This window comes from Myotis yumanensis, unplaced genomic scaffold, assembly GCF_028538775.1.
Source record: "Myotis yumanensis isolate MYYU_CA2020_CCGP unplaced genomic scaffold, mMyoYum1.0.hap1 SCAF_1, whole genome shotgun sequence".
NCBI lineage: Eukaryota > Metazoa > Chordata > Mammalia > Chiroptera > Vespertilionidae > Myotis > Myotis yumanensis.
The window spans coordinates 41426919-41439248 of record NW_027223752.1 but is presented as its reverse complement, the minus strand read 5'-3'; the positions used below and the strand labels follow the sequence as shown (position 1 = coordinate 41439248).

At 39.7% G+C, this 12330-nt stretch overlaps 1 protein-coding gene across 3 annotated transcripts in view; it reads left to right on the top strand.

Moving 5' to 3' along the window:
• Window positions 1–12330, top strand: part of DAAM1 (dishevelled associated activator of morphogenesis 1) — a 160609-nt gene that overhangs the window by 64597 nt on the left and 83682 nt on the right. For all 3 annotated transcript variants that reach the window (XM_070419025.1, XM_070419015.1, XM_070419033.1), the window contains exon 2: window positions 1520–1738. In XM_070419025.1, coding sequence (XP_070275126.1) covers window positions 1556–1738 — 183 coding nt within the window. In that variant the 5' untranslated portion in view covers window positions 1520–1555. The remainder of the gene's footprint in view (window positions 1–1519; window positions 1739–12330) is intronic.

Genomic DNA, 12330 nt, shown 5'->3' with positions numbered 1-12330 from the left:
AAAAGGAATAGTTCTCCAATTACCTGCCAGAAGCCAGTCCATCCTTGCTGCTTGACACAGTCGCTGCAGGGAAGAAACATCTGCACAGCGTATGTTTCAAGGGACCTGGGGTATATGGCATACTGTTCTTAATATGTTTGCTCCCCTTCTTAGTGCTATGTGTTTTAACCAAGGTCACCTCACCGAGTAAGGTTGTTTCCCCAGGTGGGGATTTTTCCCTGGAGTTAGGGATTAACAGGACTAAGGAAGGGAATAAAACCCCTTAACTAAGTGCCAGGCAGGTAATTAATCACTTTAACTATGAACAATTACTCTTAAGCTGCATAATCTTTACTTAGGATAATCTCCTTCAGTTACTTCCATGTAGTTTAACAGACAATAGAGTAGTGACCTTGGAATGGAGATAACAAATGCCCTAACCTTTGGAATAGAATGGATAGGATTAAAATCAACTGGTATAAATACAGATGTAACAGGAGAATAAAGACAGAACCTGGCTGGAGAACCTGGCTAGGCTGCTGATCAACTGAACGCTGTCTCCATGTCATTCCTTCTTCGCCAACTCCGTCCACACCTTTGGGAATCCCTGGACCTGCTGGGGTTGGACCCCAACAATTACCTATTTTTATTTTGGAGGTTATTGCTGTTAACACTTACACATACTCATAAATGTTTTAAAACATGTAATCCTGTAATATGTGGTATATATATCATATAGCATCTAGAACATTTTTTCATATCTAGATACACAAATGCCTGTTCTTTTTAATGAGTACAAAGTATTCTATTATGTGAATATACTATAATTTATTTAACCATCTCCCTATTAGTAAAATCACTTGTATCTTTTATGTTTGAAAATCTCTGACCCTTCTAGCTCATGTTAAATCACACTTCCTTTGTTATAAATTTAAATTATTCAACACTAAACATTAACTGAGTACCTCCTATCTTCCCGGCACTGTGCAGGGCACTGGAGCCGCCAACATGCTTAATACATAGCTCCTGCTCCCAACTTGAGTTATCACAGTCTAAAGACATACTCCTAAAAAACTAAGAGAGAAAGTGACATGAGCTGGAATGCCTTAGCTATATATTATTAATTCCACTTGGGGAAGGTAAAGAAGGGGACGTTAGAATTGAACTATAAAGGATGAGGTCTTCTGGGGGCAAGGAAGAGACAGGATTCATACACAGGGAATAACAACACAATGGTTTGGCAGGAAAGAGCATGTGATGTACACAGAATGGCCAGTAGCTCAATGTGACAGCAGCACCTGTGGTGGTGTGGACTGAGTTTTACTGTTTGCCCAGCAGTTGGCTATAGGAAACGTTCAACAAGTGAATAGAAGGACATGTGCTCTTTGCCCAACTGGACTCCAAACTCTCTTGGGGTTACTCTCTCTATGCCCTGCCATGCCTCCGGTGCAGGGGGCCCTTTCTTGAATTGGTCTGATTTAAATATATATATCTTATTCACTTTGCACTCTTAACCATGTCATGTCCCTCTTTTTTGCAGAGTGTAGTCACTCAAGAAATAGAACAGAATTCAGCCATGGCCCCAAGGAAGAGAGGTGGACGGGGGATTTCATTCATCTTTTGCTGTTTCCGCAATAATGATCACCCAGAAATCACGTATCGGCTGCGAAATGATAGCAACTTTGCACTTCAGACCATGGAGCCAGCATTACCCATGCCCCCTGTGGAGGAGCTGGACGTCATGTTCAGTGAACTCGTGGTAAGTCCCAGACTTCCATCCTAACAGTGATTGGAGGTAGGAGGGAGAGGCAAGGATGTGAGTGGTTTGGTTTTGTTAGCCATGGACTTGCCCTGCTTCAGTGATGTGATCCCAATCTGTCCTTTATGTCTGCAGCCCCACTGTTATCACTGAGCCTGTGGAAAGAGAGAAGGAAGAAGGGAGCATTACTATATCAAAGGGCCTTACTAGTGCTTTAAGTGGAGCGATTTAAACCTTAAGTCTTCAAATATGTGGCAGTACTGCATCCTAGGTTATCCTTTCTAATTCTTCTCCATCCCAACCTGATTCTCTACTTGTGTGCACAAACAGTTCCCTCATCTGCTTCCTACCTCATGGGAGTCCCCAGTGTTTCCTCCATTCCCACTCCCAGTGTACAATATTAATGTCTTTTTAAAAATTAGTCGGACTACCCCCCCAGTCCTTGACCCTTTGATGAAAGACATTATTACTTAAGCACAGTATAATTATTTAGCCTAATGATAGGATTGCAATAATAACTGTTGTGGGAAACTTTTTATAGATACTATCATCTTTGCGAATCCACTATCCTGAAGTGAGAGATGTGTCTGATGTAGGATCCAATAACTGTTGTGAGAAACTTTTTATAGATACTATCATCTTTGCGAATCCACTATCCTGAAGTGAGAGATGTGTCTGATGTAGGATCCAATAACTGTTGTGAGAAACTTTTTATAGATACTATTTTATTTTAGAATCCACTGTACTGAACTGAGAGGTGTAGCTGGTGTAGGACCCATTTACTAAGAGTAAGGGCTTTCTTCAACTTAGCTTTTCAGGCATCTCCAAAGTAGTGTTTCTTTCCATCCCATGTTTCAAGAGGATATTATGGCACTGACATGGTGATTAGGAAGACCTTGCTTCAAATTACTGCTCTGACTTTATTATCTGTACAAGTATGGAAAAAGCATATGCCTTTTCTGAGCTTGTCTTCTGGAAAGTGAAGGAAAAAATAATACTTTCTCCTAATTTGATGTAATGTTTAAATGAGAATAATAAATGGCCCAATGTCTGGTCCTCATTGGTGCTCAATAAGTGTTACATTAGTACTCTACCCACCTCAGTTACCACTGGCATTTTATAATGGAGTTAGTTCTAATCAGACCATTTGTATTATTGAGTAGATAAGAGAGTGCTATTGTTTTGCATGACTGTGTCAAAAAAGTAATATAGGCTGTGTCACTTCCCTCCAGGGGTATTATCTGAACTGATTGTGTCACCTCAGCTCTTCTAGACCAGAATTCACCTCTAAGCTTTTCCTACAAGAGAAGCCAATATGAGGGAGTATTATGCATGAAGCTGTTATTTGAGTTCCAGTCTCCTGAGTAGATTAATGGGCCTATTACCAACCAAAACTGGTTGGCAAAAAGAAGAGATGACTCTTGGTAGCACCTTTACATTTTATGATATTGAATATTTCAGTGTTTTAACAATCTACCCTCTGCCATCGTCACTGCATACAGACTGTTCTAAGTGTTAATGAGGATGTTCGAAATAGAAAAATGGAACCTGCTCCCAAAGAGCTGACAGTTTCAGGAGCAAAAGGGGGGCAATAAAGGTATAATGCCACCAAAGGAAGAAGCACAGCCCACTTATGCTTAGATTGTGTGTAAATGGCTTGTGGTGGTGTTGGTGATGAGGGTGGTCAAGGAAAACTTTCTGGAGGAAGTGAGTTGTGAGGAGTGATTGAAGGTGAGAAGGGAAGTGGAGGGGATCAATATTAATGATAATCTTAGTCATCTTGAGCTAGATTTTTCTAGCAAAACCTCAGTGGTTACAGCAGCAAATGAAACCAGTGTGGGTCAGCTGTGGTTCTGCTCCTCTCCATCTTCTATCCAAGACCCAACCCTGGTGGAAGAGGAAAGAGAGACATGGTACTTGGGGTGGTGAATACACAATACAATATATAGATGATGTATTAGAGAATTGTACACCTGAAACCTTTATAATTTTATTAACCAATGTCACCCCAATAAATTCAATAAAAAAGAAAAAAAAAAGGCATGGTAAACTGCAAGTGGGCTCTAAGCTTGTGCTTGGAAATGACACATGTCACTTCTGCCCACATTTCTTTGGCCAAGGCAAATCACATGGCCATTCCTGAGTTCACAGGGCAGGGATGTATCATCCTTCCGTAAAGACTGGCACCATAAGTCACACGGCCAAGCCTGAGGTCGTTGGTGCAGGTGGAGGACACAGTCTTCTCCTAGGGAGGGGCAGTGAACCACCTGCCATGATGGCTACCAAGAAGAGCAATAGTGAGGTATTGACAGGCTTGGTTTTATTTTCCACTTAAAGCATTTTTAAATCAAAAGTCAACCTAAGAAGACAGATGTTGCTGATAGATGAAGACCTCCTTGGTGGTTGTGGAGCTGGTGGGCAGAGCTTGTACCCTCAAAGCATCCACATCCACTGTCCTTTCAATCGTGTTCTGTCACCCTCCCCAAATGAGACCTGAGCCAGAGCCTGTGTGGTGGCAGCTTTATGGACATCTTGAAGACAGCTCATTGTTGTGTCTTCTTAAGGGAGAAAATTCCATGTTCTGCCTTAGTGATGTCTTTATTCTGTGTGAAAATTGCCCACAGCTGTTAGTTGTTAAAAAGCCAATGCCAAACCAGAACTTGAGGCTGAAACCATTGGAAAACAAATTATCTTGAGGTTTGTATCTGTCCTGGTGAGTAACGGATGAATTTTTGTCTACTTCTGATTTTAGGGACTTAGACCACAATCTATCCAACTGCCAAAGGTGTCCTGGGACAAGGGAAGTAGACTCAGAGCCACTGGAAACCTCTGTCCTGGATTCTCTTGAGCAGTCGCAGAAGCAGTTCTGCCTCTGCCAATTCCCAGGAGAGGGAGGCTACGTGGGGAGGCGGAGAGTGCATGGCTTCTGGAGTCAGACCACTCTGCAACCTAGCTAACTCCTTTCAGGTGGTTTCTGTTGGAATTTGAGTTTATTTTCTTATCTATAAAATGGGGGTAATACCTCCTCTCCTGTAGGTTGGTATGAAGACTAAAGCAGATAACGTCTTTTAAAGGGCTGACACCTAGTAGGTGCTATACATCCCACATCCTAGTGCAGGGAGATAATTCACGTGTTTTCTGGGCACCACACTTCTAAGCATATATCCCAGACTTTTCCTTTTCTTGAAAGCTAATCTGACTGCTGTGAGCGAGCCAATGTGGGTCCCAACTTTCAGGCCATTTTACCTTTGTATCTGTTGGAAAGCATCTCATCAGAGCTGGTTGTTGTAAGCTAGTTTCCTTGGCCTTGTCAGATGAGTTACTCATTTAATGTTTTTAAAAGTGATACTAAATAGGTTACTTTCAGAATAGCTTACTGCAACCTTATCATCTCATAAATAAAGCAGGCCTGTATGGGAGGTCAGCCATGTGAATCTTTAAAGAAGGTGGGCAGCAAGGAGTGCCTTATTCTCTAGCAGGTTCCCTGTCATAGCAGGAGAAACAGAATCAACCCAATTTCAGGAAGTAGTGGTTTCTGGAGGTCCCAGTTCCACACCTTGCCTATTTAAAAAATAACAACGTTATTGAGATATAATTCACATGCCATATAATTAACCTACTTGAAGTATACAGTTCACTGGCTTTTAATAAATTCACAGAATTGTGCAATGAATTTCAGAACATTTTTATCACCCCCAAAAGCACTGTCACTCCCCATTTTTCCCCAACCTGACCATTTCTTGGCAACCACTAGTCTACTCTCTGTTTCTGTGAATCTGCCTATTCTGAGCATTTTATAGAAATGAAATCATGTCATATGTAGTCATTTGTCACTGGCTTCTTTCACTTAGTATAAATGTTTTCAGGGTTTCTATCCTTGTTGTAGCATGTATCAGTACTTCATTTCTTTCTATTGCTAAATAATATTCCAGTGAAAGGACATACCACATTTTGTTTACCCACTTATCATAAATTATGCTGCTATACCATAAACATTCATTCACAAGTCTTTGTGTGGAAATATATTTTCAGTTCTCATGGAGTAGAATTGCTGGGTCGTATGGTAACACTGTTTAACTTTTGAGGAACTGCCAGACTGTTTTCCAAAGTGGCTGCACCATTTTACATTCCCATCAACAAATTATGAGGGTTCCAGTTTCACCACATATTTGCCAACACTTGAGAATTTGTGTAACCTCTGCTAACCGTACATTTTATACCTATTATACAAAAAACTATCAATACTTTTTTCCTGTGTTACCTTCCCTGCCTCACCTCTGTCTCAGGCACAAGTCAGAACCATAACCAATCTGAGACCCAGCACCAATCCCATAAAATAAGATTCAGCTGAAGTTTTGTATTTTCTACAGGCTTTTAAAGGTCTTAGGTTATCCCTACCAACCTACAGCGGGGCCTTGACTTACGAGTGTCCGGACTAACGAGTTTTTTGAGATACCAGCTGTCTCTCGGCTGATTTTTTGCATTGAGTTGATAGAGCAATTTGAGTTAACGAGCTCCTTAATGAGCTCGGTCTCTGAATGAATTAAACTCGTAAGTCAAGGCCCCACTGTATTTGAAGAGTTCTAGGTATGACAGCTCTATACACTGTTTTTACTCAAGCAACGTTTCCATGTCAACGTTAGTAATAGGAGATTTCTTTGGGATGAACAGAAGAATGTGTCATTAATTGGCAGACCAATTCTTTTGATCTGTATGTGTGTTAAGTGCCAGGCCCTGAAGTAACTGGTCAACAAAACAGACATGGTCCTTCATGACTTTGAGAGGCTGGTGAGGGAAATAGGTAACTAAACACACAGTCTTACCCGATGTGACCAACCGCTATGAGATGGGGTGTGCTCAAGCAGTACATTTTGCTGGGATAACCTGTATTCTGCCCCCCTCCCCCCCCCCCCCCTTTTTTTTTTTTTACAAGGAGGAAGTTCCACTCACAGGTCCCATTTCCTTCATCTTTAACCCTCTTGCTGGGGAGTAACAGTGCCAGCTTCTCTTCAGTCTCAGTTCCTCTCCTGTTCTGTATTTCTCTGAAAATCAACCTGCTTTCAGAAAACACATATTCTGTGACCCGAGGTGCTATAAATGTCATAGGAATGAGCCCCCTTTGGGAGTTCTGCAGTTGAGCAGCTACCCTTGTGATTGGTGGTGAATGTCCAGTTCATCACGAAATCTCAGCAAGCCCACTTGTCTGCAGACAAAAGTTAATTCTCCCAACTTTTTATTTCCATTTGCTGATTCCTTAGCTTAGCTCACAGATCATTCCAAACTTGCTGGGGAAGGAGGATACTATTTACTGACAACAGCCTCCAAGCCCCTCAGGCATCAAGCACCTAACCCAGTGTGAAAGGCTTCCTGGAGGAAGTGACATTGACTGTATGACATGAAAATCAAGAAGGAATTATTGAGACAAAGAGGAGAGATAAGAGTGCCACTGACCATGAGAACAGCATGCATAAGTGCTGGGAGGTGAGAGAAAGTGTGGGAGACTCAAGGAGATGAAGGTTCATAGAGATGGAGCATGAAATAGGAGGCTGTGAGCACTGGGGGCTCTGAGAGGCAAGCCTGGAAAGGGAGATGGGGTGGTTGTATTGTTGCTTAAATTATTTATCTCAGACTTCTTCTGAACCAGAGGAAAGTACCTCTGCTTTAAAAAAAAAAAAGAAATTACGTTTTTTTTTCAGTGAACTAAATATACCAAAGTCTTTTGCTATCTGGTTATGTTACAAAATATAATGATTGCTTTTTGCCTTCTCTGTGAAATTTTGGTAAGTTTAGCGAAAGGTGTTATATCTTCCAGAGTAGATTCTGAGTGTGTTTCCTTTGAGTCCAGTTGTTGAGGTGAAATGCCTTCTTGTTACAATTCATACCTCCTCTGGCTACTTTAATTTTGAAATAAAATTACTAGAAGTTCCCTTTCCCTTTTCTATTCAGTGCATAGACTCCTGCATACATCAGGAGTTGATGGACTAAGGGTTTCCTACAGAATATTCTCTGGGAACAATGATATTGGACTTGATTTCTCCTCTCAGGTTTCCTCTGCTCTTTTGCCTTGTGAAACAGATCATGTCCCACTGCTTTTCCTGGTGAGATTTTAGGTGAGAAATCAGACAAGTCTGGTTATTATTTTTGAAGTGTACTATGGTAAATCACATGTCTTACAACACACCGTCGTATACCTGGAATCCATTTTACAACTGATTAGAGGGAAACATGCTGTACATCACTGTGAATTTATAGCAAGTTGAAAATAATACTCAGTATGCCCCCAAGTTTCCTAAGCCTAAAATAATACCAGTTCCATTTTCCATGTTGTTTTTTTGAAATATATTTTTATTGATTCAGAGAGGAAGGGAGAGGGAGAGAGAGATAGAAACATCAATGATGAGAGAGAATCATTGATTGACTGCCTCCTGCAGACCCCCTACTGGGGATCGAGCCCACAACCAGGCATGTGCTCTTGACCAGAATCGAACCTGGGACCCTTCAGTCCACAGGCCGATGCTTTACCCACTGAGCCAAACTAGCTAGTGTTCCATGGTTTTTTTGTTGTTGTTGTTGTTGTTAATCTGCCAGTTCTTAGTCCGCCATTTATTTGGCCAATGGGTCTCATGTTCTGGGATAATATATAGAGTGTTGTGCCTTTCAGGAAATGTTAAAATATTTTTTAAAAACTTACTAAGAAATTCATTACCGGTCATAAAACCACCATTTATACTATTGAGGATTGTCAACAGAAGTTACAATCTCAATGAGGAAGGTAGTGATGACGGATACTGTAGGATGATGGCAAGATTTGTATCTTCATAAATATAATTACTTACTGTAGGTCCATTTTATTAAGTACTGAGGACATTCTTAACATTGTAGCCAGCATACAATTTGAGAAATGAAGATAGAAGGAATGAATTTAGTTGATGTATCAGAGTTAGATGAATTCACAGCCAAGGTAAGCTATGCCACGTGAACTCCCTTGGGGACCTACATCAGTAATCTCTTCATTTTTTCAGCATATTCTGAAGTCACTTTGGTATGAAAGAAACTATAGGAATCCAAATTAGTCTCCTGGATTTACCAGCATACAAATTTTGTTCTTTTACTAGCCATGTAAATTGTTACCCATCTTCTCAGGCTTCCAACATAATATTTTATTATTATTTCTAGGGCTATTTTAAGCCCTCTTTAATAAAAAATAAAAAAAAAAGTCTTCCATTTTCACCAGAATTGATTAATAGTTTCAACATGTTTTATCTCTTTATTTTTAACTTTCCTTTTATACTAAGACCATGATTAAGAATAAAAAGTTTCTTCCTTGCTGGTGTGGCTCAGTGGTTGAGCGTTGACCTATGAACCAGGAAGTTGAGGTTTCCTGGTCAGGACATATGCCCAGGTTGTGGTCTCGATCCCAAGTGGGGGGCATACAACACGCAGCCAATCAATGATTCTCTCTTATCAATGATGTTTCTATCTATTTCTCCCTCTCCCTTCCTCTCTGAAATAATATATATATTAAAAGAATAGAAAGTTTCTTACAGGAGCTATTATTCAGTTCACTGTCTCCCAGAAAGATGAAAAGATTGGGTAGCAAGAACATACAATTTTAACCTGATTGAAGAAAAAAGAAACTGGTTGTAAGGAGCCATAATTTAAATCCATTGTTTCTTAATTAGGATGTGAAGGATTGCTCAGCAATTAAGCAGAGGAAATCAGGCTTCAAAGATATAACTAGAATAGTCTCAAAGTTTCAGTTGTCTGGAAGCTAAAAATCAGGGTCTAATGAAGGAATTGATATGAAAATTGTTCTACTTCTATGAGGTTACAAATTATCTTTATTTGATAAACCTATAAAGGTCAAAAGAAAAAATTCTATTTAGATAAAGGACTTGCTTAGTTGACAGAGAAGAAAAAAATGTTGGATAGATCTCCTCTTAACACTGTGGCATTTTTGGATAAATCAACTCGATGAGTACATAGAAAAATATTTAGAACAGCATGGAAATATGCAGTATATCACAAAGGGAAGGGGGAATGTAGATATGGGCTGAAGTGCTAAAATTCCTATGAAGTCGATGTGAGCTGCTGCCAATGTACAGTCAATTTAAATATGACAAAAAACGATCCCAAACCCAGAACTTGATAAATAAGTTACTTTGGCCCTGAGGTCAACTGATGGCTGTGGTACAGGGTGCTGTTGTTGACATAGGTCAGGGGTCCTCAAACTATGGCCCGCGGGCCACATGCAAATACAAATATTGTATTTGTTCCCGTTTTGTTTTTTTTACTTCAAAATAAGATATGTGCAGTGTGCATAGGAATTTGTTCATAGTTTTTTTTTAAACTATAGTCTGGCCCTCCAACGGTCTGAGGGACAGTGAACTGGCCCCCTGTTTAAAAAGTTTGAGGACCCCTGAATAGGTGGTTCAGAATCAAAGTCTGATTAGAGATAGTAAGATGGTCAACATGGCTTCTTAAGCTTCTTTCTTGTCCTCTGATTCATTAACCAAATGCAGTCAAGTTTAAGTTAAAACCCCAAAACCATTTTATTCCTTGTAGTCTTAAATTTATATTTTATCGCACGAAGATCATTCCAATTGTCATTTACTACAGCTGTTAAATTTAGATTTTGACTGCATGTTGCATACTTTGTTATCCATCATTACCTTTATTTCTGGGTGCTTAATTTAAATGATTGAAAAGGGGGGAGCTTGAAGAGATGGAGGTAAGAAACTTTTTTTTAAATACAAATCCTTCAAAGTCATCTCTGAACTTAATAATGTTATTAAGAAAATGGTTGTCCCATTTGCCCTGATGAATTTCATTACTATGAGTCTTAAAAGAGACTCTGAGCAGCATGTACCTACTTGGTTTTTGGCTACAGTTTAAAATCTGATTATTTAAAAAAAAAAAAAAATCTGATTATTTAACTTAATCCTCAGGCTACCATGTACAAATTACACAGAGTCAACACACTGTCCTGACTTTCCAACTCTCTACATGCCCCCCATATAAACCAGTATATTTAAAAGACTGGGAGAAAAAAATGGATCTCCATAAGTAGTGTGGTTTAGGTAATCTTTCAAGTGTCATTTTGAAAATGTGTTTCAGTAACAGCTGGAACAGTCTGGTAGTTTCTACAAATAACTGCACATGAGAACATATACTGATGCATTAGGAATCATCTAAACATCATTTACTTTTACAGAACATATGTCACCTGTAGAAGGTAAATACCCAATATGTGGATGGTGTATTTTAGTCCTATTTTTATTTGCTATGCTTAGAATTCTCCCCTCCCCCACCTTTAATTCCCAGAATTCCTCTGGAAATTAAAACTGTTTATTCATGCATATTATAGGAGCTCAGTAACAGCTTCATCTTTTAGTTATAATTTTCTGGCTCATGTGTGTTTTTTAAAACCAGATCCCTGAGAAAGTTGCATTTTTCCCTTTTATCTAATGTTAAATAAATCCACTAGAAACATCCTACAGCTGCTAGTTATTTATTTCATTACACAGTGTAATTTTTAAAAACTAAACTAAACCAAATGACTGAAAGCTCACTCTAGTTGTTTTCAGGAAAGATGGGCATTTCTTGGATGTAGAAGAAAAAGTCAGCTGTCCTTTGCCATCATCTAAACAATCAGACAGTTTGAGTTTGTTCCCATGGGGACACACATTATGTCCAATTCACTGTAAATATGCACCCTTGCATCTTCAGAGAGGAGAATGGCACACAGGCTTTGTATTTGCCTATTATACCCTCAGGATTCCCAGGGCCTGGAGCAGTGCCTGGCCCAGAGTAAGTGCTCAGGAAATGCTTGTGGCATGGATGAATGACTCATTCCTGAAGGCTAGCACATGAGATGCTCCTGAGTATTTGAATGAATGCATGCTTCTTTCAGCAGTTGGGTTTGTATTTTGGATTATTATCAAAGTAAAAGTGACAGATTTCGGCTGGTCCCTGCACTCTTCCTGCACCCCATCACCTATTGTCATTCTCTTTGCTCATCTTCATTTGAAGGTCACTTACTATGGGAGCACCAAAGTGGCTGGCAGATTAAAAGGATAAGAGTGATAATGTTGAAGAAATATTTGCTGTCCTTAACAGTATCTCTACCATATATTACATGGTAAAATAAATAAATAGATGCAATGTGGAAAGAGACTCGTTGTACTAGGTATCTTTTGACATGATTAAAACTTAAAGATGTTACCTAAGCTGCCAAACATGTCTCTGGAGGGCATGCTGAGCAGGTGTGGAGGGGCTGGCAGGAGCAGTGCTGGTATCACTGAGGCAGGATGTGTGTGTAGAGTTGGCTTCACAATTGGCAACCACTGATTTCTCATCTGTCACTTTACAGCTGGGTCTGTGTCCCAGGAGACAAAATCCCTCCATTTAATTAGGAAAACACTGCTTAGAAATCCTCTCAATTAAGCCTTGTCAACAGAAGCTGTACTAGATTGTAGGTGTAAAAACTGGAAATTGGGGTGACTGGATGGATATTGAAAGATGATTTTAACATATATTTAGAACATTTATTTTAGACTACTAGAAAACTGCTGGCAAGGCAGACTAATTTA